At 38.9% G+C, this 24,608-nt stretch overlaps 2 protein-coding genes across 7 annotated transcripts in view; one reads left to right on the top strand and one right to left on the bottom strand.

Moving 5' to 3' along the window:
* tmem63c (transmembrane protein 63C) overlaps positions 1-15,278 on the top strand; it is a 34,849-nt gene extending 19,571 nt beyond the window's left edge. For all 4 annotated transcript variants that reach the window (XM_041971994.1, XM_041971997.1, XM_041971995.1 and 1 more), the window contains 21 exons: positions 828-907; positions 1,785-1,872; positions 2,969-3,006; positions 3,711-3,853; positions 4,616-4,667; positions 4,789-4,897; positions 5,088-5,161; positions 5,304-5,384; positions 5,454-5,574; positions 5,715-5,848; positions 5,988-6,110; positions 7,295-7,448; positions 7,535-7,641; positions 8,262-8,348; positions 8,434-8,499; positions 8,590-8,752; positions 8,878-8,983; positions 10,735-10,902; positions 11,010-11,122; positions 11,222-11,296; positions 12,400-15,278. In XM_041971994.1, coding sequence (XP_041827928.1) covers positions 828-907; positions 1,785-1,872; positions 2,969-3,006; positions 3,711-3,853; positions 4,616-4,667; positions 4,789-4,897; positions 5,088-5,161; positions 5,304-5,384; positions 5,454-5,574; positions 5,715-5,848; positions 5,988-6,110; positions 7,295-7,448; positions 7,535-7,641; positions 8,262-8,348; positions 8,434-8,499; positions 8,590-8,752; positions 8,878-8,983; positions 10,735-10,902; positions 11,010-11,122; positions 11,222-11,296; positions 12,400-12,630 — 2,313 coding nt within the window. In that variant the 3' untranslated portion in view covers positions 12,631-15,278. The remainder of the gene's footprint in view (positions 1-827; positions 908-1,784; positions 1,873-2,968; positions 3,007-3,710; positions 3,854-4,615; positions 4,668-4,788; positions 4,898-5,087; positions 5,162-5,303; positions 5,385-5,453; positions 5,575-5,714; positions 5,849-5,987; positions 6,111-7,294; positions 7,449-7,534; positions 7,642-8,261; positions 8,349-8,433; positions 8,500-8,589; positions 8,753-8,877; positions 8,984-10,734; positions 10,903-11,009; positions 11,123-11,221; positions 11,297-12,399) is intronic.
* A 4,426-nt stretch (positions 15,279-19,704) lies between these two features.
* Positions 19,705-23,757, bottom strand: ngb (neuroglobin). 3 transcript variants are annotated; one of them, XM_041972031.1, is made up of 5 exons: positions 23,363-23,757; positions 23,028-23,136; positions 22,499-22,607; positions 22,282-22,401; positions 19,705-22,179 (listed from the first exon to the last, which is right to left on the bottom strand). In XM_041972031.1, exons 2-5 carry the CDS (start codon positions 23,123-23,125, stop codon positions 22,027-22,029), a joined length of 480 nt encoding a protein of 159 aa, XP_041827965.1. In that variant the 5' UTR covers positions 23,126-23,136; positions 23,363-23,757; the 3' UTR covers positions 19,705-22,026. The 3 variants fall into 3 exon arrangements, with proteins under 3 accessions (XP_041827965.1, XP_041827964.1, XP_041827963.1); XM_041972030.1 differs by having other exon boundaries at positions 23,028-23,262; positions 23,363-23,755; XM_041972029.1 differs by having other exon boundaries at positions 23,028-23,183; positions 23,363-23,749.
* Between the last annotated feature and the right edge of the window lie 851 nt (positions 23,758-24,608).

The raw sequence follows: 24,608 nt of genomic DNA, 5'->3' as shown, positions 1-24,608 counted from the left end.
AGAGGATTTGAGCGCCATCTCTTAATGACAAGCATGAGTCAAAGCGTGCCTCCCCCCAGGTGACGGGTGCACGCCTCCACATCAATTCCACCATCATACGGAATAAATCATGTGTGGGACTTCAGCAAAGCAGTAGCCACGCTTTAAGACATTAAAAAAATAGAAATCAACAGGAAAGTGATGGGAAAGCAAATGTTAACTCGTTATTTATCCACATGGCTCTGTAAAAATGTGTTTGTTTAGTTTAAGGAATGAATCACTCAACATTTATAGGAACTTTCCTCCACACAGCTGTTGTCCCCACCCACTAAACCAGCTGAAATAAGCCAAATGCTGCCACTAAAATCAAATGCTCATCAGCACTTTTACTCAATTTGCATTCATCAACATTCATTAATCACCATTGACTCATGCCCATGGATATTTTAGAAGGTTTGCTCAGCTTGAATCCACCATTTCACTGCAGTACATGACTGAATGTTGAGCTGCCCTCCGTTATGGCAAAATGAAGGTTGTCCAGATTTATTTTTGCAGTTGACCACACTGAACTGACATGACTGCACAGCATGTGTTCATGTGTGCAGGCTGACCTGTCTCAGATAGTTTCCAAGACAACCACATTAGACCTGCTAAACAAAAGGGAAGGTTCACAATTCCTGCTGCATTTTTTTATTCATATATTTATTTATTTTGTATTGTTTAGATTCTTTCTTGGATTTAAAGACAAGCCTCTTCTTTATGAACGAGCAGTTTGGAGATAAAGACAAAGATCCTTTTTGAAGTCATATTGTGAGAAACTCTGAAATTATGTTCTTGTTGTGTTACAGTTTCTATTGCTTATCTTTTCTTGCCTGAGGAAGGCTGCATGGGACTATGGTCGCCTGGCTCTGCTGATGGAGAATGACAGGTAAATCCCTCACTCACTGTCCTGCTCAGAAAAATCTAAGACTTTCCTGTCTGTAAGAAATGTCATCTTTAAAATGGATTAGTAATTCTCAGAGGAGTGACGACTGTGAGGCAGCAGCTCCCTCTGCTGTGTGGAAATGGAGGTGCTGCATTTTCGGCTCTACCATTTTGCAAAGTGAAACAACAAAGGCAATGCTTTTCTAACACAGTGTAGCTCTAAACATATAACTCATGCTCTGACTGTTGTTTTTTTTTGGTTCAGTTAGAGAAAGACAAACTTTCTATTTGACAGTACGGAGCCAGCAGTTATTTGGCATTTATTAAAAGATATGAATGACTTAATGGAACATAAAACTGGTGTTATCATATATTTATCCTTGCATTGTTTATATTCCTCATAAAAATATCAAAACTATGATAAAGTTCCTGTTGATGTCTCTATAATGAATACCTTTAAGGGTATGAAATGAGTCCACTCAACAGTCTGCATGGCTCCTTAGCGGTTTGCTTCTGCTCGACCTGCTTCTCCTCTCCTGTGGTGTGTGGGCTTCATTAGTTCCACCTGACCGATGGCGGCTGCATTTGTCTCGAGGGCGAGCAGCATCTGTGCATTTTGCCGAGCGGTCTTCTCTCATGCTAATTGAATTATGCTGCTTAATTTGACATGGTGCTGAACGGTCGGTTAAAAAAAACCCACAGAGAAAGATACACAAACTCAATCACTGTTCAGGCTTTATCAAAGTTGATTGTATTTATTGGCCTCTCATGGACTGATTTCATACAGGTACAGTTACACTGTGTTCTTGTGCATTGATTAGACAAAATTGGGACACAATCCATGTTGTGCTGCTTCTGTTTGTATTGTCTCCTCACATCAGTCTCACATCCTTGTTTTACGGAGAACCAAGTGAAAAAGAGAAGTCTCCGTCAGAATCCAGCCCCTCAGACACTGAGACCAAGGACATGGTGAGTTTTGGATTTCTGGCAAAGCCCTACAGATCAGTCTCAGTCACGTCATAGTAATTTCCAGCATCAACCAGAAGGAAAGTTTCTTAATTTCTTTTTTAAGACAATTTTCAAGATTTATTTTAATCATTAAAAAGAAAAATTGCTGTGTTGGTGAATTAAATCATCTTTTTTGATTAATTTTGTCTCACCTGTGTCCTCTGGCTGTAAAAATTAAAAATGTCGGCTGTGTAAAAATTCTGTTATAGTGTGATTTTGCACATGCAGGGAGAGCAGCAACTACCAAAAAACATACTTTGCTTTTTTCTTGGACGTGGACGTCTAACCTGAGCCTTACGCACAACCTCTGATGACAAATTTATGTTAGTGAAAACCTAGCAGACTATTGTGGATGTAGAAAAATCACTATAACTCTACCCTCAAGGACATGGCAGTAAAACACATCAGTGCAATGAATGTCACTGCTTTTCCAGACACTGCTATACATTGCCACTAGGGATACCTTCAGTCTATGAAACTATAATTAGGGTAAAGGCATAATTTTTGAGGAGTAGACTGGTGGATTCCAGCTATCTGCACTCTGCAAAATATTTTAAGGAATACTATCATTACCAAAGATGCTAGACAGACTACCAGTCTCTCCTTCGTTTGAAGTAATTATAGCAATCTGTCACTGTTAATTTGCTGGTTACATATTCCTGTCTAAAAAGACTGCGTGCTGAATTTTCATAAGACTAGTTGTCTAAGCTAGGGAAAGTGCAAGAGGAAAGTTTGGATCATGACTCAGCTGGACTGTCTGTGACTCTCTGACACCTGTGTGACAGACTGAGGTCACTCCCTGCATGTTTATAACAGTTTAAGTCAAAGAGTCAGACAGGAGTCATCGCCTTGTGCCCACACATAGCTGAGGCTGCAGTAAACTGATTACAGCTGCAGGCTAGACCTATAAAATCTCTATCTCTGTCACTCTGCAGACCTTATTACTATGCAAATTGGGGATACACACAAGTAGCCAGATGTGGCTACTTGCACACGTGTGTCTTATTTCTTTAATAACCAATACATAAGCTGTTTTATGACTCTTCTCTCATTCCAGGGCTTCTGCTCATGGCTTTCATCTCTTTACCATATGAAGTAAGTTAACACAGAGCAGTTCCCCTTGTAATAATTATCCCTCTCTCGTCTTTGCTTCCAATTTTTTCATTGTCTTTAAAGCTGATGTCACCATTTAATATAGAGCCTCATGTTATATCTCACTTAGCAGCAAAAGCAAATCAGTCTGGACTTGTGTGACCACTGGTGCCATAGTTTCCAGTTGAATATTTGCACTTGTTCAAGTCTGACTGCACACTGTAGATTTGGACCTGTTAAAAAAAGCATTTTTCACTGTCTCCATGGTTTCCATACTATTATGGTGGAGTCTGAGCGCTTCTGTTTTTAGCTCCCATGGCAGAGGCTCACCCAGGGATCCCTGGGAAAGTGTGAACCCACCCTGCGAGTTCACAATGTGTGGGCTGCCATGAGACCAACATGCACTTCTTTTCTTCTTTTTTCATATTTTTATTTAGTTATTTTATGAAAGCGGGTTTCCTGAACCTCCTGCCTGGTAACCACAGCTTCTCACAGCAAAGTAGGGCTGCCAGCATTTTTAATTAAGATGAGACAGAGGCTTAGGTACAGTTTTGTGAGATGTGTTAAAATGTTTTATTTGTCACTACATCTGTGCATGGAAAAAAAAGAACAGTTTAAAACATTTTCTGTTTTTCTAAATGTGGAGAAAATTTGGGATATTAGGAATTTGGTCAGTCTAAAAACTTCTCCTCTCTCTGTGTGTGCAGGGACGAGGAGATCCGTAGCAAATGTGGCATTGATGCCGTCACATACCTGTCCTTCCAGCGCCACATCATCCTGCTCATGACAATAGTTTCTCTGCTGTCTTTGGCTGTAATCCTGCCGGTCAACTTTTCCGGGAACCTCCTGGGTATTTTGGGTTCCACATGATGGTCTAGCAGGCCGGCTGTTTGAAAAGTCAAAGGATATCCTTAACCTCAGGAGACAGTGCACCTCAACAGAGGAGAGGCCAGGCCACACAGACACAATCACACACAAAGAATTTATTTAACTTAAAAGGAAATAGCAAAGTACATGTGCCAGACCTGCATTACATCTACTTAGAGTTGCTGGAATACCAGTTAAAAGACACCAAGAACTTCCCCAAGTTAGGCTGTAGGAATAGAAAGGGCTTCATTTCTCCTTAACATAAACATGTAGGTGTCAGGTCTTGGTTTGTGCTCATAACCACCTGCTAAATAGCAGCAGAAATGTCTTTTGGCAGTTGTGTGCTTATTTTGTAGGAAGTGTTGAGACAACCGTTCCACAACAGAATAAAGACAGGAGCCTTTTAGGGTCCACAAGGAGTTGGGCTGTCCACAGATTTTTTTTTTTTTAATTACTGCTGTTTGTCATAATATGGACCAGTGTGACACCCCCTTTTAAACAAACAAGCACAGGCTTCCATGGTAACAGCAAACAAGGGCTTCCCAAATTGAAACAGCACAGTTTGTCATGTGAATTTTGCAATAAATTAATTTAAATGGGTTTTTTTAACTATATGGAGAACATTGTCTCTAAATAGTAGCATTGCTTCATGTGGGCCTCACCCTGCAGACAAAATTGGAGGAGTTTTTCATCATCACAGAAATGAAAATGTCTCAAACACTGTCATTTGTCATTATTTTTACAGGAAACAGTCCTGAAAACTTTGGAAGAACAACACTGGCTAATGTTAGCGCAAAGTAAGTATAACACTGCAGGCATAGCAGTGACGGCAAATTTTATGAAAAAATCCAGAACCAAGGGAAAGAAAAAAAAAACTAGGCTATCTGTAATTGTTATATTTGTTTGTGGGCTTTTAAGGGACAGCTTTCTGTGGCTGCACAGCATCTTTGCTCTGGTTTACTTCATCATCACATTGCTGTGTATGGCTCACCACTGGATACGGCTGGAGTACAAAGAAGATGAGAAGGTCTGTCAACAACACGTCATGTACTTTAGCCGCAGCTTCAACCATCTTATTAGGTTCATTTCTATGTGTGGCAGATGCACAGAAAATGTCAGTTCATGAAAAAATATAATTGTAAAAATGTTTTCTTTTCTAATTTGGGAAAAAGAGCTCATGGGGCACCAAAACATGGTGGTTGCATTATGTGTTACAGGTAGCCAGGACATTGATGATTACCTCAATACCAAGAGAGATTTCTGACCCAGGACTCATCACCAAGCACTTCCAGTACACATCTTTCCTTTTCTATATTATTGTTAAGTCCAGTCAAATCCTTTTTTTATGTGTGACTATGAGAAAACTCCATTTTCATCTTGATATCCATGACATCAGCATAATCAGGATTTTTGGCCTTTTTTTCCACCCCCAGTGAGGCCTACCCCAGCTGCACCGTCACCGATATCCGCTTCTGCTTTGATGTTCAAAAGCTGATGAAGCTGGACCTGGAGAGGTACAGTAAACTTTCACAGACTGGAGTGCTCAGCTCTTTATCTTGTTCTGAGGATGTTGTATTTTTCAGACGCAAGGCAATGAAAGGCAGGCTGTATTTTGCTACAAAAGCCCAAAAGGAGGGAAGGATCATGATAAAGACCCATCCATGTGCTCAGATATTCTGTTGTGACATATGTGGCTTTGAAAAGGTACGTTTTATGACTGCAAACATGCTGAAGTTGTAATGCACAGGCAGGATATTACCACTGGATGGCACTGCAATGCAAACATAGATAAGTGTGAAGTGTGAAAGATGGAGTGGAAAAGGTGTTCTTTAACTTTTCTTTAGGTAGATGCAGAACAATACTACAGTGAATTAGAGGAGAAGCGAACAGATGAGTTTAATGCAGAGAAGAATCGCATCTCCATGAAGAGGCTGGGCATTGCTTTTGTGACTTTTCGAGACGAGAGGATGACAGCTGTGTGAGTAAACAGTGGCATGACATAATCTCATAAACAGTCACAGCAAAAAGTGGCCATAACATACACAGTGTTGTTGCTAAATGTGGATGCATGAATGGCTGCAGCACTTTTGAACAGTATTTCTTGTTTTCTTTTCCAGCATTGTGAAGGATTACAGCCGTGTGCACTGTCGTCGCAGACCCCAGCAGTCCAGCATCACTACTGTGGTGCAATCACACAAATGGGGTGTCAGCTACGCACCTGCTCCCAGTGACATCATATGGTGAGTACCAGTAGCTAAACTGGGACTTGTCCCAGTTTTTGTTTTGGTGCATTGCAAAGCTCAGGGCCTCTAAAGTTACTCTTTGGGTTTTCATCCATTATTCAGTCACAAAGTTTATTAGTTTATAGTCTATTAGCTGGAATAAGATTAAGTATGATGTCATTGTGGGAAATTCCTGCTAATTTGTTAGCTATAACAAATATTCAGCCATAGTGAGTGTGGAGGAATTTTTTTTGATCAACCTTAACAGTACATCTTATCCCAACATGCACTGTGCAAGTAGCTCCCCTGGCAGACACTCTTACATTAACATCTACAACACCAACAAATATATTAACCTTACCTGCATGCCTTCTGACCGTGGGAGGGAACCAGAGCACCCAAACAAAGCCCACACAGACACAGATTTTGAGTGGAGTATCTAATTTGGCATGATTTGCACGTCATTTAGACACATCACCCTGTAACTAAGCCTGACTCTTCATGGTATCTTTGGAAACCTCTAGATCATGATAGAATTTCAGGACATAGCTCTGATGGGTTTAGTAATGCTTGTCTCTGCATAATTAGCTTGTAATCTCAGGAGTGTATTTATTTAGAAAAGAAACACCATCATGCAAATGAAGGGCATTTTACAGACCCTGTGCATTGTGTAATTGTTCCTATTCTTTCTCATTTTTATGCCTTTAAGGCATTTAACACGATCAGTATGTTGTCGCATGCATGTACAGATGACAAACACCACCCAAAGCTCATTCACTAGCCTTGATTTAATTAGCCACTGATCTTGTTTGTTATCTTGAAAAGCAAAAGCAGGGAGATTATGTAACAGTGGAGCGATGCACACATATGGGAGATGGTTTGTGCTTCATACCTGGTCACTTGAAGTGTGTTTCTGTCTTTATACAAATGTCTTTTTGCAATATTGAATTAGAACTAGACTACTGGAACAGCAATACGTTTTATGGGGTTAAGTAAGGACTTTTGTTTCTTCATTAAAACGAGTGCTGAAGTGTGCTGTGTTCAGCCTGCTCTTCAGTGCAGTGTAAACACATTTTTCTCGAAGACTCAGTCAGCTATTTCAGGGGTATGTCAACAGCGAAGAGCAGAGTGTTAACTGTGTTGTCTGCCGTAAACGGAGAGTCATTTTTTTTTTTTTTTTTTTTTTTTTTTTGCATCACCAGGGAAAACCTGTCAGTGTGCGGATCTCGATGGTGGCTCCGCTGTGTCCTCCTCAACATCCTCCTCTTCCTGCTGCTCTTCTTCCTTACCACTCCTGCCATTATTGTCAACACAATGGACAAGTTCAATGTCACAAGGCCCGTGGAGAGTTTGAGGGTCAGAATTTTAGAAGGATTTTATCAGTGCTTCATTTTCACCCTTTTTTTGTCTTCCTTAAGTAACCATGTTACTGTCAAATGCAGAGCCCAGTTATTACCCAGTTCTTCCCAACCCTTCTGCTGTGGGCGTTTTCAGTGCTTCTGCCCTTCATCGTCTACTACTCCGCCTTCTTTGAGTCTCACTGGACAAGGTACTCACCAGATGTCAGCTACCAATCTCCTCTGTCTGCTGAAAGTGAAATGTGCATCCTTGGTTTCTTCAAATAGACGCTTTATGTGTATCTACTTGGCTTCATTCCAACACTCATTATTTTTATTTATTTTTTAATTAAAATGTTGTCTTCTTTCACCCTCTTGCTCTTTTTAGAGTTTCTCCTTCTTTCTTGCTGTCTCTTTCCCTACACTGTTATTCTGGGAAGGTTGTCATAGAGATTTCCATGTGAGGATAATGAGATGCACAGTAGTCGCCATGCACCGTTGCTCAGTGCATGGTGACTAGCAGAAGGAGGAGCATCACAACTGTGCATAAGGAGAAAAACCTCACGCAGCACCTATAAGCACCCTTTCTTTACATAACCACCCCCAGAAACGTGTGTGTGCGGGCGTGATGTGTGAAGGACTGAATGCGAATCAGCTGTTTACTGAAGTGCAAAGTGTAGTTCATGCTAATCAATCCAACAGTGCTGTATATGAAGTCAGCCGATTTTACATTACAGTATTTAAACTGAGTACTTTATCATGTCAAATGAAATTGTTTGGATATGATTTTTTAACTGAACATGCATTGCATGATTCTGCTCTTATGCCTCAGATCTGGTGAGAATCAAGTCACAATGCGTAAGTGCTTTTTGCTGCTGGTTTTCATGGTTATCATCCTCCCCTCACTTGGTTTGTCCAGGTACAATTTCAGCACATCTGCAGACCCAAGACATTTTTTTCCCCCAATGTTTGGCCATGTATTTATATTTTTATCTTTGCTTTAGTCTTGACCTTTTCTTCACGTGGCTATTTGATGTGAACTTCCTGGAGGAAAAGGAGGTCAAGTTCCAGTAAGATTTTTTTTTTTAGTTAAGATAATGTATTAAGTATAGACTGAATTATTAAAAAGGTAGCTGATCTTTATGTGTTTTTGGTTGCAGGTGTGTATTTCTTCCTGACAATGGTGCATTCTTTGTTAACTACGTGATCACCTCAAGTCTGATTGGCACATCTATGGAGTTGCTTCGCATCCCAGCGCTTACAGTGTACATCCTCCGCCTCTGCTTTGCAAAGTCCCAAGCTGAGCGGATTCATGTGAAACGGGTAAGAAAAAGTTTGGTTATGATCTTAACATTTAAATTAGTTTTTGTTTTTTGTTTTTTTTTTATCTAAACCCTAAAAAGATTTATATATTATATATTTATAAAAAGTTCATATTTTTCTTGCAGAGTCAAGCTTATGAGTTCCAGTTCGGCCTGGAGTACGCTTGGACCATGTGTATCTTTGCTGTCAGTATGACCTATAGCATCACATGTCCAATCATTACGCCCTTTGGTGAGCAACATACAATTAGCCTCTTGTATCATCATCTAACCTCTTTTTTTCTCTGCTGTCTACATCCAGCCACATTTCCTCTTTTTTGTGCATGTGTGTGTGTTCTGTCTCTCCTCACACTGTAACCTCACTCTTATCTACTGCCTGCCAGTCCGATGCAGACTGTGTGAATTTGCTGCTGTAGTCCCAGACACCCAGACACGTTGAGTTGCAAGCCAGACGCCCACTCTGCTCCTGTCTCTGCCCAAAGCCTCAATTTATTTCTGCAGTCTAATCGCGATCCAAGCAAGCTCCTTTCACACACCAAGCTCTGCTTTTACATGCATTTCACTTGTTCTGCTTTCTGCAGATTGGCATTTAAAATAGAAAAAAATAGCCTACTCTAAAATCTACAGAGTTTTAAAATGTGTTCTCAAATACTGATACAGCTTTTCTTATTCAGTATAAGCACTTCATACTCTGCTATCAGTGTCCTGTCCAAGTACAAATTGACACATGGAGGGGGTGCAAACATGGTAGCTTCATCCTGATAATGTGCGCAAAAATAATTTAACTAAACTTTGCAAAGAGCCAACGATATATTAAGAGATTGTAGCGTCAAAGAAAACAGAATTATTGCACTGCTGTTAAAAGAGTATATAATAATCAATATTTATTTATATAGTGCTTTACAACACTCAAAGGTGACCAAAAATGCTTCCTAATAAAACCAGTGCAAACACAATAAAAATATGAAACAAGAAGTACATCAATAAAATACAGTAAAATTAAATAGCATGTGACAGTATTTCTAGGTATTAAAGGCCAGTCTGAATGAATATGTTTTGAGTCCAGACTTAAAAAGACCCGGGTCAGTTAAATTGCGCATGTCATGGGGAAGTCAGTTTCAGAGTCTCAGCCCAGCCACAGAGAAAGTTCAGTTGCCCCAGTGTTTGTACTTGGTTTTTGGGACTTCCAGCAAAAAGTTGGCTAGAAGACCTCAAAGTTCTGTTTGGGTTCCACAGAGACAGCATCTTAGATAAATAAGATGGCCCAAGGCCATTAAGAGCTTTAAAAAGAAACAATAAAATCTTAAAATCAGTTTCTAAAAGAAACTGGACGCTAGTGGAGCGACTGCAGAACCGAAGTGATGTGCTCCCGCCTTGGCGTGTTTATTAAAAAACGAACCGCAGCATTCTGCACCAGCTGGAGGCGTCTGAGGGAGGACTTGGAGATTCCAACATAAAGTGCATTGCAATAATCTATTCTTGAGCTGATAAAAGCATGGATAGCCTTCTCCAAAGCCAAGCGACTTAAAAATTACTTTGGTCAATGGTCGATGTTGATAAAAACTAGATGTGACAATGCTGTCTATTTGTTTTTCAAATTTGCAATTATCCAACATGATTTTTTAACAGTAGGACTGAGTCTAGAAGTTAGTGCCCCAAGATCAGTAGTTGTAGGATCACCAAATAAAATATAATCTGTTTTATCCACATAATTGTCCTCATATAATTTTCCCTCTTATGCTGATATTCCAGAGGACACCACAGTGTTTTAGTTATCTAAATATTTAAAATCTCTTGTACAGGCTTCTGTAAGTCTGTTACATTTTTTTTATACTGAGGCTTTCTTTTGCCATGCACTCTTCAGTGGTTTTTCCAAGCTTAATGCATGACTCACACTGTGATATATGAAGATGAAATTTCATCTCTTCTTGGTACTGCAGGAGCTGATCATTCAGTGTATTTTCTTTCACTGTGTCCATCCAGGTTTGCTCTATGTGATCCTGAAGCATATGGTTGATCGATACAACATATATTATGCATATGTTCCCACCAAACTCAACCAGGAAATCCACAGAGCAGCCATCAACCAGGTTATCGTGGCTCCCATTCTCTGCATGTTTTGGCTGCTCTTCTTCTCTGTGCTCAGATTAGGTACCGTGACTCTGTCATTTTTTTCACTCTTATACTAGCCATAACTGTTAATGGTGTGTTCATTTACAGAGATATTATAATTTGTATGTTTTTCTACACTGTCACAGGTCTAGGTCATCCCATCACCCTCTTCACCTTAGCATCCCTGATCTCCTGTGTTGCCTGCTACCTTTTCCGCTTGTGCCTTAGGAAGACACCAGACAAGTCGACAAGCTACCAGGTCTGCTTCTTCCCAGCCAAATAACCACTAACATTTAACAGCTCCTATGTATTTCATTGTGACTGATATTTGTACCATTTATCATTGTCTTTAATTTAGATGTCTGATCAGCCAGTAGAAGGAACGTTCACTGATGCAGACAGAAATACTGTGACATCCACCACCGCCTCCAGTGTACAGTACCATTTTTTTCCTGCTTGATTGCTTCATATTATTGTATGATCAACTTAGAAAATATTTTCAAAAAACTTAAACAGATTTTTGAAACAGTTCAACTAAAATATAGAGTTTTGAGAAAAACGAGTCAACATGTGAATAATAAAAGTATGACTTTGTGGGAAGTGTGACTCCTCAGTACCAGTACCTGCTTTCCTGGTAACCGTTAATCAGCTGCGTTTCAGCTTGCAGTAATTTCTCCTGCATGACTCATTTTTATTTTTAATTCAGTTCATGGACAGATGTCCTGATATTTTCCTCTAAAATTTAATGACATAATTACTTCATCAATGAAAGCAAATCATCCTGCCTAAAGTGCACTAAAACAAGCATAACGATGATGCTACCACCACCATGTTTTACAGTGAGGATATCGCTCCGGTGCTGCAGTGCAGTGTTTTTCTGTTTTTCAGGTTAATAACACCTCTAATATCAACCAGGACTTTCTATTTTGTTTTCATGGGTCCACAAAAATTTTCCAACAACCCTCTGGATTGGCAAGATGTTCTTTAAAAATCTGCAGGGGTCCAGCAATGCTCTTTTTGGAGAACAGTAGATTTGTACTTCCAACTTGATCATTCACATTGTTGTTGTTTAGTGTTCTCCTAATAGTAGACTCAAAAAAAAGAAAGAAACCTTTTTTAAACTGCAGGCTGATCAAAATATAATTAAAATTCAAGATTAGATATCCATGCAGTTCTAATACATAACTGTGTTCATATAACACCATTCATGGCCAAAAAAAAAAGCCAAGTTAAGGAAATGGATAAAGGAGTAAGTGTATTATTTTCATCTCATTAATTTAATTTGGTTCTCTTTAGTCAATCACAGGACTTTAAAAGAAAGTTTAAATTTTATTATTTATTATCATCTAACAAAATAGATCCATCATTTGGAGAAAATATTTTTTTCTAGTGTTAATTTGAAAACAAGAATATATTTAGAAGTATGAGTGTTTTTTCTTAATTGTAGGTTCCCACAGTTAAAAAAAACAAAAAATACTGTGCTCCCCATGAATAAAGTGACGCAATAGTAACCTGCATCTGTTCTGCCTCCCTCAGATGTTTGTGGCATCTGTGCTGCTGGAGCCAGAACTGGTTTTAACCCCGATGCCCTCTCCGGCTCACCACGGTTATGGTGCCATGGCCAGCTCTCGGAGTTCAAGTCATAGCCCAGTGGAAGGAGCAGAGGGTGAGGAGGACCAGACCCAAACCCGTGAGACTGAGCTACAAAACGCTGCAGACCCCTATATCTCCAGCCCACTCATGGACAGCCCTGTGGGCTACCAGTAACACCAAATCCCTTCAAAACAAGTGTCCACGTGTCTTTAAGCTGGGGAACACAGATTATTAAATGCTGCAATGCTGCGTTTTGTCACTGACCTCAGACTCTAACTAAGCTGCCTCACACCTTGAGACTAGATTGGATTTATTTTAAAAGGATGAAGAGCCTAAAAAGGAGAGGACTTGGAGAATACAGGAGCCAAATCAATTTAAAAAATCACTTTAGAAAATATTACTATTTGACATTACATCACCTGAACTTGTCTCATAGACACATCAGTCTCAGCAGACAATAGCTTCAAGCTAATGTACAGAATATTCCAATTAAACGCTCAGATGATCCATGATTTTAGCTTCTTCTACAGCTTCATTTGCAAGTTAAAAGGGTACAAAGTAATGATGGAATTGCTTTCAGGCTGTGATCAGAAAGATGCTGCCCATGCTGTGCCTCTTGGACACAAACGGAGGTGAAAGTTCCCGTTAGAGTGGGTGGTGTGAGCAGGCTTGCCCCGGCAGACTGAAAGAGTAGTCTGGGCACGGGTGATATCTGGTTCCTCTGTGAGGCTGAGGGTGAGGGCAGCTAGTTGTGAAGCCATCTGCAGTGAGAGCGCAGACAGACGGAGGGCCGAATGTAACTCAGAGATGTATGTACACTCTCTCCACAGAGGCGTAAGCAGCTTGACTGAGCCTGAAGCTCATTGTAATTATTTTTAATTTAAGGTTGCTATTTTTTGCTACAGTACATTTGGTGTTATTGATATTGTGCTCGGGGTTAGGGGTTGGCGGCATTTGAGATTGGTCATAAATTAGCAGACATTTCCCAGCTTAATGAGAACATCTCATGATTATTCTCTGTGGACTTTGTATATGATCCACCATTGCATTTATATTTGTTTTAAATGCCTAGTTTGACTTTTTCACATTTATCCCAAAAACCCAGGGCTGACATAGAGAGCGCTTCTTCCACTGAGAAAGCTTTATCTTCATTAGCCATATAGAAAAGAAAAGTTTTGATGCTAAATTTAGTTTCCATAAGCCACTACTTCGCTAAGTTTGATAAAATTCAGTTTGGCATTTGTTCAAACTGTTCTTGTTAGAAAAAAACAGAGTCACAGAAACCAAATGGCACAGAAAACATGCTCCCACCAAAGAAGCGAATGCACAGATACCAGTTTGTTAGCTTAGCTTTGTGCAAAGACTGGAAACAGGGTTAGCCCAGAACAAGGGACAGGACTATTTTTCTGGCTGAGCACAGAAACTTTCAGAAAAGTTATTGTAAATTTGGCTGGTTGCTAGTTGTTACAAATTTAGAAGATTCATACGTGATACGTGAGTGATATCAATCTTTTCATCTATCTTTAAACAAAAAAAGGAATTCCTGAGAATCTAGCTAGCTATTCTTTTTGGCTACACGCTATGGTAACAATAGAGAAAAATCCAGGAATTTATCATGGACGATAGCAGAATAAAAATCTCTCGAAGTTATTCATTCAATTGACTATGTGAAACATTTAAATTAACGTAACCCTGTGTTAAGGCTGAAGCCAATATATTAACATATTTAAGTTGTAAAAATCCCTAGAAAATATATATGCTGTTGCTTAGTCATTTATTTGTATCAATTATTTGTATCAATTTGTCTGATGTTGGTCAAATATTTCTGTGCTAAAATTATGTTTTGTCATGTTCCCAATTCAAACAGTAAAACTGAAATACTACCATGTTGTTGTGCACTTTCAGTTGCATTCACCCTATCTGTCAAACAACTGCATGTTTACTATGTTGTGTAATGAAGTATTGATCATCCATACATCTGTAAGTTTACAGGTTTTGTATTTTGGGGTTATCTTTATTTCCTCTTGGTGATGTTTCTCATGAATCTGAATGTCAGCTGATTGCAGTTTGTTTCATGTTTTCTGCTGTGCCTTGAATGAACACCCCCTCCTTTTTTAGTGTGACAATCCAGCATGGCCTGGCATATGCTGCATGGACTGAAAACCTCACGGAAGATAAGCAAGTGATGAAAACACCTACATAAAACCAGGGGGTGACATCTTTCCACTGAGGTATCAACAAAACAATCTACAAGGTCCATCCAACATCAGCAAATGAATCACAACTGAGCAGACTTGTTTCTTCTTGAATCCCAAGAAATGGGATCAAAAGGAGTGGAGCAGCCAATTTATCACAGGGCTGAAAGTAAAGAGACAAATCCAACTGCAGGCTGAATTTGTGTCTCAACATCAAAGTTGTGTAGCTTTTTTTTTTTCAATCTATCAATTCAGTTGTCATTTGCTGTATTTTTGGACTATAAAGATCAAATAATATGTATGGCCAAGCTCTTTGCATAAGATAAAATGTTCATCCAATGTCTGATTCATCAACTCATCTGACTACAGAGAAAGCACTCTTCACCTCAAGCTTCTCTGAGATCAGCTCAAAAGCCTCTTGTTGTTGAGTAGAGTTTTAATCCATTTTGTCCTCTGACAGAATGTATCATAATATGTTGCTTTCAGTTGTGCTTTTGTAAGATGAAATGTATTTTGCTCTGGTTTATGAGGAATATCATTGTGGTTCTGATTATGTATATAACAGACGAACGCTGGCAGTCAGTGCAGAGTATTATGAAGTAAAATCTGTTTGGAAAAAAAAAAAAACATCAAAGAACATCTCAAAATTTCTGTCTCTGAACTGCCAACATGTCCTGTGGGTTTCTCTTCCAGAAAATTGTTTCACAGATCATTAATAGTGCTTTCCTTTGGAAAATGCAAATAAAATGTATCAGGGTATTCTTGGCTCTAATGGCCCTGCAAAAACAGGTTCTCCATTTTCATGCTTAAATAGTTTTATTGTATCTTGAAATGTCAGTTCATATGCAATATGCCATTAATGGTCTATTAGTTTTCCAGACATACCCATTTGTTTTTGCTCGTATTGGATCAAAAATACATTATGTCTAATTTGAGTCTGCTATAAATGTTGGTTGTTCTATCTCCAACAAGGTTGAGACACAAAGCATTCAAAACTGATCTCCGTCAGGCCAATGAACCAACATCTGTCAAAAGGGAAGCACTGTGATCTGAAGCTAAAATTAATTCAGCTTAGTCCACTCTTCTTATGATGTTATGCCACAGGCTCCTTGTTGCTATCCTCTGCTGTGGGCTGTTATAAAAGTTGGGTTTTTTTTTGTTTTTTTTGTTCCTTTCTTTAAAAGGCAGTGAGTCAGACTTTGTGGTAAACAGTAGAGCAGAAGTGAGCATCCACACAATCCCTTCAGGAAATGTGCAAAGGATATTTTATGGTGCAATACTGGTTTGCAATTTATGTTTAAAAGTAATCAAATGCCTTTAATTACCTTTTAGAGTTAGATTAAAGCATAGATTAATGAAAACATGCCAACACCGAATAGTTTAACTTTTACCTTTCTGCTCAATAATTAACATGCCAGTCATCTGTACAAAACAAATACATTTAAAAACAACAATTTGTGATTCTACTGCAGATGGTTGCAACAAAAAGGCCCTTTTAATATCATAACTTGTTATTTTTACATTTTGTTTTTGTACAAAATGACCCAAGAAAAGCATGATGTGAGAACAAGTTGTATTTATTTACTGGGAGACATTTTGTTTCCCTCCAGACCAGCTGCTGGTTGTGTATTTAATTCAAAGATCAAACCTGCCATCAAATTCTTGACAAGGAAACAAATACTGTAACTCAAGGTATTTATTTAAAACCAGTCAAATGTGACTGCTGATGACTGATTCATCTGATTCAACCACATTTTCTAAAATAATCGTAGTCTCAATGCTCTCATTTAACAACACTGGCAACAGGCTGTTAATGAATGCAAGAGCATGTTTGCTTAGCGTTTGCAGTAAGCCATGTGGCTGCATACAAACTACCCTTGGGAGAATCCTCTATAAACACTAAAGACCTCACGGGCTCCTTAGACCACATCACAGTTTGGACAGGCTAGTTAACAGCGGCTGCTTGTGTCTGCACCACACTGGACAGTTGTAGCATCCAGAGGAAGATGCCGTTCCAAGAAAGCAGGAAGGATTTTTCTTAGAAACATCAGACACTGACTGGTGGGGTGCCAGTTTTCTGTAGTGAAAGAGTTTAAAAGGGGGGGAAGGAGCATCATAGCCTGCCTTCCATATACGGCTTCCTCACTGCCTGGAGTTATGAAAGAAGAAAGAAAAGTCTCTGACATTTCCCCTGTCACCATTGGCAACTGCTGACAGCATGTTTCTCAGTGAAAGGTGAATTCCTCTGGGAGTGTGGCCTGCCGCCTGCCTCTCTCCTGCCCAGATGCTCAGAATAGAAAATGTCTTTGCCTCCCGCTGCAAACATATTGTCACTTCCATATGGGTTAGCTCCAGAATGCAAATGCAGCTCAAAAAGATTGCATATTATATATAATATGCATATATATAATATTATACTATCCAACAAATATATATAAGGAAGTCCACTGTTCTTGCAAAAGCAATTGGTATTTAAATACAATAGCTTATCCTTGTTATGTAAATGTGCCATCAACATTAGGTTTCAAGGATTGTTTCAACTTTTTGTCCATTCTGGCTTAAAATTCCAAGCTGAATATTTCACAGTGTAGCAGACTCAGTTTTATCACATGACCTTTGACAGATGACAATCTGTATCGTTTGCTTGGTGAACAAATGCATCACATATTCTTCCCTTTAGAAAACTCCTCCATCTCATGCAGAAAAACAGATTGTTGCAGAACATACAGCATGTGCTGTAAAGCAAACTGCACAAAAATAACCAAGTGAAACCACATTTTTGTGGGTTTAATTGTTTTAGCAAAACTAAGACAATAGCTAAAGGTAGTTTTGAAAAAATATAATTTTATATTACTTTTATGGAAATGTTATGCTATAAACTACCAGCTATTCTTCTGGGGAAACCAATATTATATTTTTAGAGGTTGCCGTCTTCTGCTGAAACCAGGCAGCCTTAACCACAGACAGGATGGAGAATGGGGAAGGAACACATCATCATACACATTAGACAATGAATTTAAACTGACTATACAACCTAAATTCCACCAAGTACATTGAGTTATGTTTGTGTAACGTGTTGATAACAACAGAATACAATAGTCTGCATATCTTAACAAATAATATTTTATTCGCAACCAAAAAAAAAAAAATCAAATGTCAGTCAAAAGTGAGTCATTTTACTATTTCATGAAAAATGTCAGCTAATCTTGAATTTCATTGTAGCAACACATCTTTATAACAAAAAGGTTAGGGCAAAGAAACAAAGACATTTTACCTGCACCAAAAAGACGCAGGTAAACCTTACACCTAACTTGGTTAACTCGGTATCAGGAGAGTTGCATGACTGGGTGTAAAAGAACACCTTAGAGAGGCAAAGTGCCTCAAAAGTAAAGACTGGCAGAGGTTTGGCTATCTGCAAAAAACAATGTCAGAATTCTATCGACAGTACATGATATAAAAAGATGACACAGGACATGGTTGAAAATCATTATTGTAAGCATGGCTCCTGGACAGCCACTGCACTAAAAACAGACATGAAAATGACTACATATGCTCAGAAAACATGAAAAAAGATCCAATTGTTTATGAACACAGTTCACTGCTAAATCCATAAATGTAGGTTTAATCTCTGGACATGATCCTTAAATGTTGCTGTCTTCTCTAAGCCTAAGCTATTTTAAAATAGACTGAAGCAAAGTGAAAACTGTACTGTGCAATCAGTATTAGAATTATTTTTTCAAATTGTAAACTTAGTGTCCTCCAGACAAAACAGAAAAAGGAGCATCTGATTTGTGACCAACCTCTAATTTAAAAGCCTACGTCTCTGATGGTATGGGTTGTATTCGTGTCTACGGAACTGGCAATTTACACATCTGGAATGGTATCATCAATAATAAAAGGTATATACAGGTGCCAGAGCCGCAGATGTTCTAATGAAGATGATATTCTTTTCAGAGAAGGCCTTGCAAATTTCAATAAGGCAATGTTAGACCTAATACAGAAGTTTTCACCTATATATATATATATATATATATATATATACAGTATATATATTTTTTTGACTTAATAACAGTAACTTGTCTTGCTTTTCACATTTGAATAGATATTTGTTTTTTTGGTTTTTTTTTGTTGTTATTGTTGTTTGGAATCGAGGTTGTACCTAAAAATAACTAAGACTGTTAAGAAGCTGCCAACAGACAACTAATGGCTCACTGTTGTGGCTGTTGCTTGGCAGACTGGTAGTGCCGTGTCAAGGTCCTGGAAGGCTCTCAGAGCAAGCCTTATTAGCCTGAAGAGGCATTCATAGTCACCATTCACTTTTTACTCCTCTCCATGGTATAATTTAGGATAAGTAATTGATTGAGCAATGCCCAGCTTTATTGCTTCATCACACTCACACACACATATACGACCATCATTTAACAGTTGCCATGACAACATTCAATACCGCTTCATTCTAAAACACATTGCAGACTTTCTAAAAATAATGTGTGTTGTCCTTTCTCACAGACTCTTCTGCAGACGACAGCCCTCCGAGCAAATCCTTATTTATTACAAGGTTTGGAACTGCAGGGCTTGATTTATTAATGCTCATAGAGAAAATAATTATATGCTGTATTTTATGCAGCAGGATGCTAAATTTTGTTGCTTTCTTCTTTTGGTTGAAAACCTGATAATTGAGTCTATGAAGCAAAAGATAAAATGAACCTCAGTGTTCTGCAGGGGAAGCGCGACGTGAAGCATAAAGCCAACATAAACCCACCAGAGTCATTGGGACAGAGAGAGTAGGACTATTGTGTGCAGTGCAGAGAGACAGATTAAGGCCATGTCATATGCCACTTATGCAGCAGAACAGACAGCCAGCTCATGGATGTGACTTTTACAGAGATACAACCAAATTATATATGACAGACATGATCACCACTTATAAAGAAAACTCATTACCCATCCTTACTTTTCTCTTATTACTGCCTCACTTAAAGGACAAACTGACATTCAAGCAGAAACACATCTAACATATTTACTTGTTTTTTGGAGTAAAATAAAGACTGTCAAGAATTTGGCAAAACTCTAATAACATTTTCAATGTGACATCATGCAGCTGCATGAGTAAGTGGGCTGATGCGCCTAAAGTCGCCCTCATCTTTGCAGCCAAGGGAGATGAGCCATTCAACGCTTGGATCTTATGTAATGCTAAAAGGATGTGCTGTCAGTGGGAAGGAAATCAGCCATCGTATGATTGATTTTAAAAGCTGACCTCTGTTGGCTGTGACAAACACTCTTAAGACCAAGAGGAAAACACACTGACCTCATTTAGCAGTAAAATACCCACAGATCACTTTATTTAGTATCAAGTAAACACACAACATGTTCTTTTTTAAAATGTAGGATGGAATTCAGTTTACAAAGAGTGCGTGCTTGGATTGACACGAACAATAATGTGCATTTTTTTGGTTGAAGGATAACTAGGTGAAGTCATCACTGTTCAATAGCAGCTGATAATGATGAGGTAGACAGTGACACACCCAATATGTACACATCTGGATGTTACAAAATTAACAAATCAGTTGTTAGTCATCTTGGCTATAAATGCTTACAGTTGGTTAATTGAAAACAGACACGTGGAGGAAAACAACCTGAATAGGGCTGCGTACAAATACTAAGAAATTATCACTATAAATACACCACCTACACAGCCAGTTAACAAACATTACACCTGTGGGCTGCACAGACTGAACAGACAATGTAGGAATAAAAGAGTTCAATATAAAAACTTGTTTTTATATTTTTCTATAAGAGTTGGAGATTTAGCTGTTGTTTTATTATTCAGATTAAATTAAACTGAATCAAAACAGCTCATTTGTATTGGTGTATAGGATTTGTTAACTGAAATCCGTATACAATAAGATAATATATCTGAGAGATATATTCAGCATGATATTTGGGAGCAAAAAAAGAAACACAAACAAAAAAAAGCTCTTTCACAAAATATACAATTTGGAGTATAAAAATAAACTTTAAAAATATATACTCAGACTAAAGCAATAACCACATATCAGCAGCTTGGATTTACAGTTAAATGGTGTTATTATGTAATACTTGGCGCTCTGTTAAGTTACTTGGCAATGTGTCCATGAACATAAATAACATCTGTAGATGAATACATACAGTTTTATGGTATTAACAGTAATTATAATACTCATATATTGGACAGTTTCAGCACACAGATTCTCTGTTATTTGTTTTGAATTAATAAATTTAAGGGAAAGTCTTCGTCAGTCAAGCCTCACTTCCACAAACGCATCCTGGTCAGGTTATTTTCATCCTTAAAGTCGAGGTAATATTACATTTGTAGCCACAACAATGTAGTTAATAAGCATTTGTAAGATAAGCAACTACTACACAACAAAACCACTTCACACTAACAATAAATGAAACTGCTAGCCAAGGAACAAAGATGTTATAATTCCTCTACTTTGCCCTTTACTGTCAAATGTTTTAGTCACGTAACAGTCTGTTAGTTTAACAGTCATTTAACGCCTACTGAAACCTCGACTGAGGGGAGCATCACATCGAGTAAGGTGCACATGAACACCTTAACAGTCATAGATCACTGAAGAAAGCTATCAAAGTATAACAGTTCATGTCAGAGGCCATTGAGTAATATGTAATAAACTTGATTTATTAATTGCAGTAGCTTAAAATTCAGATAACAGTCACTTACCAAAAAATGTAACGTGTAATATAAATTAAAAAAATTAAAAAGCAAAAAAAAAAAGCTAAATATAAACACAAAGTCTTGATTACAATTAACATGATCTGACTTTCTCCTGTAAAATCACATTGCATTGTCCCACAAGTTTTAAATATCACTGTGTTCCAGTTAGATGTAGAGCTGCCTTTGCTGGCCACAGCAACAGTCACAGTTTGAGTAGTGTGTGATGCTTAAATATATTATATTGTGTTTCACAAGTGTGCAACTCTTAAGATACATCACAAAGACCACTACAGTCACTGCTATCATTTGAGTATATATACAAAGAGACTCAACATTAATATTTAATGCTTTCTCTCTGAGTCAGGTGCTCAGATTACACGTCCAAACACAGAAGTACCAAACTGGCTGACTCAGACTCTCAGCTGTATAGCAACGTTGCCTGATAGCTAAATATCCACAGCAAAGAAAACAAACTGCGATCAGCAGATCTGGTTTAAAAGTGTAACTTAACCATACATTCGCTATGCTAAACTACCCCACTCACAGAGCAAATGTACAGCCGCTGAAAGCACAATGCTGCACAGTTACACAACCTTATTCCATGGCAACCGTTCTGATGATTTGACAGCAACTGCTCAGCAGCTCCCACTGTGCGCCTCAGTCGGCCTTGTCCTCACCATTCTTGGCCCACCCTTGGCTCATTGCCGCTACCACGATGCTGTACATGTTGAGCCAGGCTTGACGCAGTGGCGCTGTGTAGGCCTGGCCCAGACTGCACTGCAACATGTAGAGAAGGGACTCACCCACCAACTGTAGAAATAAAAACAAACAAGAACAGAAAGACAGAAAGAGTGTTCACTTCTCATTCACTGATTGCTGTTTTAGAGTCATACTATTAGATGCTGGTCTTACAGCAAATGACTGTGTGCTGACTCCCACTGCCTGATGCTTCCTCCCCAGGTTGAGCAGAAATTCCTCCAAGGAGTGAAGATCATCCAGGTGGCTGACTGCTGCATCGATCACAAGCATCACCTGGAATCACAGGCACAGATGCATGCAAAACAGTGCTTAGAACCACCGTTTCTAATGTCTGTACACAAGTTGTGGTCACTGTGGGAACAGAGCTCACCTTGGTGACATGGTCCAGGAACTCAGGGCTTGAGAGGCAGTCTTGTGTGGAACCACAGTTTGTACTGTAGGCGAAAAGACTGAGGAGCGTGGGGTCCAGCTCAAATAATCTACCACAGACAAATACCAAACTATTTTATAAATGTATACATGGGTTCAAAACATTCAGAAAGACACAAAATCAGTCTATGATTCATATATTTATAAATCTCTCCTGCTTGTGTCTTATTTAGCAGCTGTCTCAAAGCAAATTGGATTATTGCAGTCAGTCGCCAAGCAACAAGTAAAGCCTCCGGCCCCTGCATGGTGAAAGTGTGCAGTGAAGTATCTCGCATAACTCTGGATACACACCTGTGTTACATATTTATACCACAGATATTAATTAAGAAAACACAGCATGGTCTGATTATTTTAAAGGATTAAGCTCATTTATGTTACCAGAAGATAACCCTAAGACACTTCTTATCTTCTATGCAGCATCACTTTTGTCTGTCCTCAATGTAAATCATGCTGAATCTGTGGAAAATTACCTGGAGAACAAGATGACACCATGAGGAACTTTGTTCTTGCCCAGGCTTTCCCAGCTGCCTCGTATCAGCTCCTTATCTTTCCCTGACAGCTTCTCCATCCTCCCTCAAGCTGCAAGCACGAGACAAGTTCTTCTGGAGGGGATACACAAAACTCCTCTACAGGACAACAAAGCTCAGTTTGAGGAAAGCCATAGTATTTGGGTGAATCCACAAAACAAAACTTCAGCCAACCCACCTGGAAAACAAAGTGGAACATCACGTGAGCAGCTGATTTGCTGATCATGTTTAAATGTAAAGAGGGGGACACAACTGCAGGAAAAATGATCATACTGTACCTTTTTGTGGCCAGTCTTCTCTCTGAACTTCTGGTGCGGTGGGGTCTGGCTATGTGTGAGCAAGTGTGTTTTGTTGTGCAGGCAGCAGACTGACACTCTTGTGGACTTGTTCTCTCTTTCCCTGGCCCACGGTACAGTCAGGAAGACAAGTTCTGCCACGCTCTTATCTGTCACACTGGCTACTATCTCACTCCCCTACGCGTTTGCCTCTTGATATGCTCTCTCTCCAGCACTGGGGATATTATTCATGCCACTGAAGGAGAAAAAGAGGGATCTCTCTCTTCTGCTCCAAAGAGGCTGCAGCAAGCCACAGCTCCTCCTGCAGGTGAACTGAGGACTTCAACATACAGAGAACCCACATGTACACGCACAAAAACTTGCCTATTGCACTTTTACATTATAATCAAGTGCATGTAAATAAACAAGAAATGAAAAAGAACAGCAGAAAAAAACAGAAAACACAGTATAAGCATTTTACTGTGCATTGTTGGTTTAGAGATGGTAAAATCTGTATTTGTGTATCATCTATTCTAAAATGTGCTCTCAGCTGCTTACATCTGCCACCCATACCCATGCATTTTCAAAATTAAATGTGTGGGAATTTTAATGGCTAGAATAATAACAGACCTGAACGTACCACCTTGGTGAAATTATATTGTTCATCTACTATGCAGAGCCACTCCTCAAACAGCGTGATCATAACATTCAGTGGCCAAGCATGCAGCCTCTCATTAATCTAAATGAGATGTGTTTGTTCCCACTCTCAGCCTCTACACATGCATTTCAGGCTACAGTTGGTTTGAATTAATGTCACTCCTCTCCCTCACACATCTCAAAGATGCAGATTCCCTCTCAGGTATTACCTAACAGGTTGAAAGGGACTGATTTTGTTTTCAGCCGTACATCAGGAAATCAGAGGTGCACAGCTTTCTCCTGAGGGACTATATAGCAGAGTGGGGAGGGATACAGGGTTCCCATGACAACCTGACAGGATGGAGCCCTTGAAGCTTTGTCATGTGGTATTTGAGATTTCAAATAAGGGGCTTTATGTTTATCCATTAACGCTATACATAGCATTTTTGGATCTTTTAAAAAAATCATCTTAGGATTACTTTAATTTCTCAAACAGTCTCAAACAGATAGCTTATGTTATAGTCTTTTTATGCCATTATCTGAAGAGATGTGCTCTGCATATCACTCAGCTGACATAAAATTGTGTTACAACCTAAAATCTACCACAAATATC

The sequence above is a fragment of the Melanotaenia boesemani genome, chromosome 20 (genome assembly GCF_017639745.1).
Source record: "Melanotaenia boesemani isolate fMelBoe1 chromosome 20, fMelBoe1.pri, whole genome shotgun sequence".
Taxonomy (NCBI): domain Eukaryota; kingdom Metazoa; phylum Chordata; class Actinopteri; order Atheriniformes; family Melanotaeniidae; genus Melanotaenia; species Melanotaenia boesemani.
Note: the sequence above shows the minus strand (reverse complement) of the source record. Positions and strands in the feature narration are given on the sequence as shown.

What these genes read in the sequence shown, in the direction of transcription:
- ngb (XM_041972031.1), bottom strand. Translation starts at nt 23,125, where the DNA reads ATGGAGAAGCTGTCAGGGAAAGATAAGGAGCTGATACGAGGCAGCTGG. An exon ending in GGTGTCATCTTGTTCTCCAG is followed by an intron (nt 22,608 to 23,027) that starts GTAATTTTCCAC and finishes TGTCTGTGGTAG; the next exon opens with ATTATTTGAGCTGGACCCCA. An exon ending in TCCTGGACCATGTCACCAAG is followed by an intron (nt 22,402 to 22,498) that starts GTGAGCTCTGTT and finishes CTGTGATTCCAG; the next exon opens with GTGATGCTTGTGATCGATGC.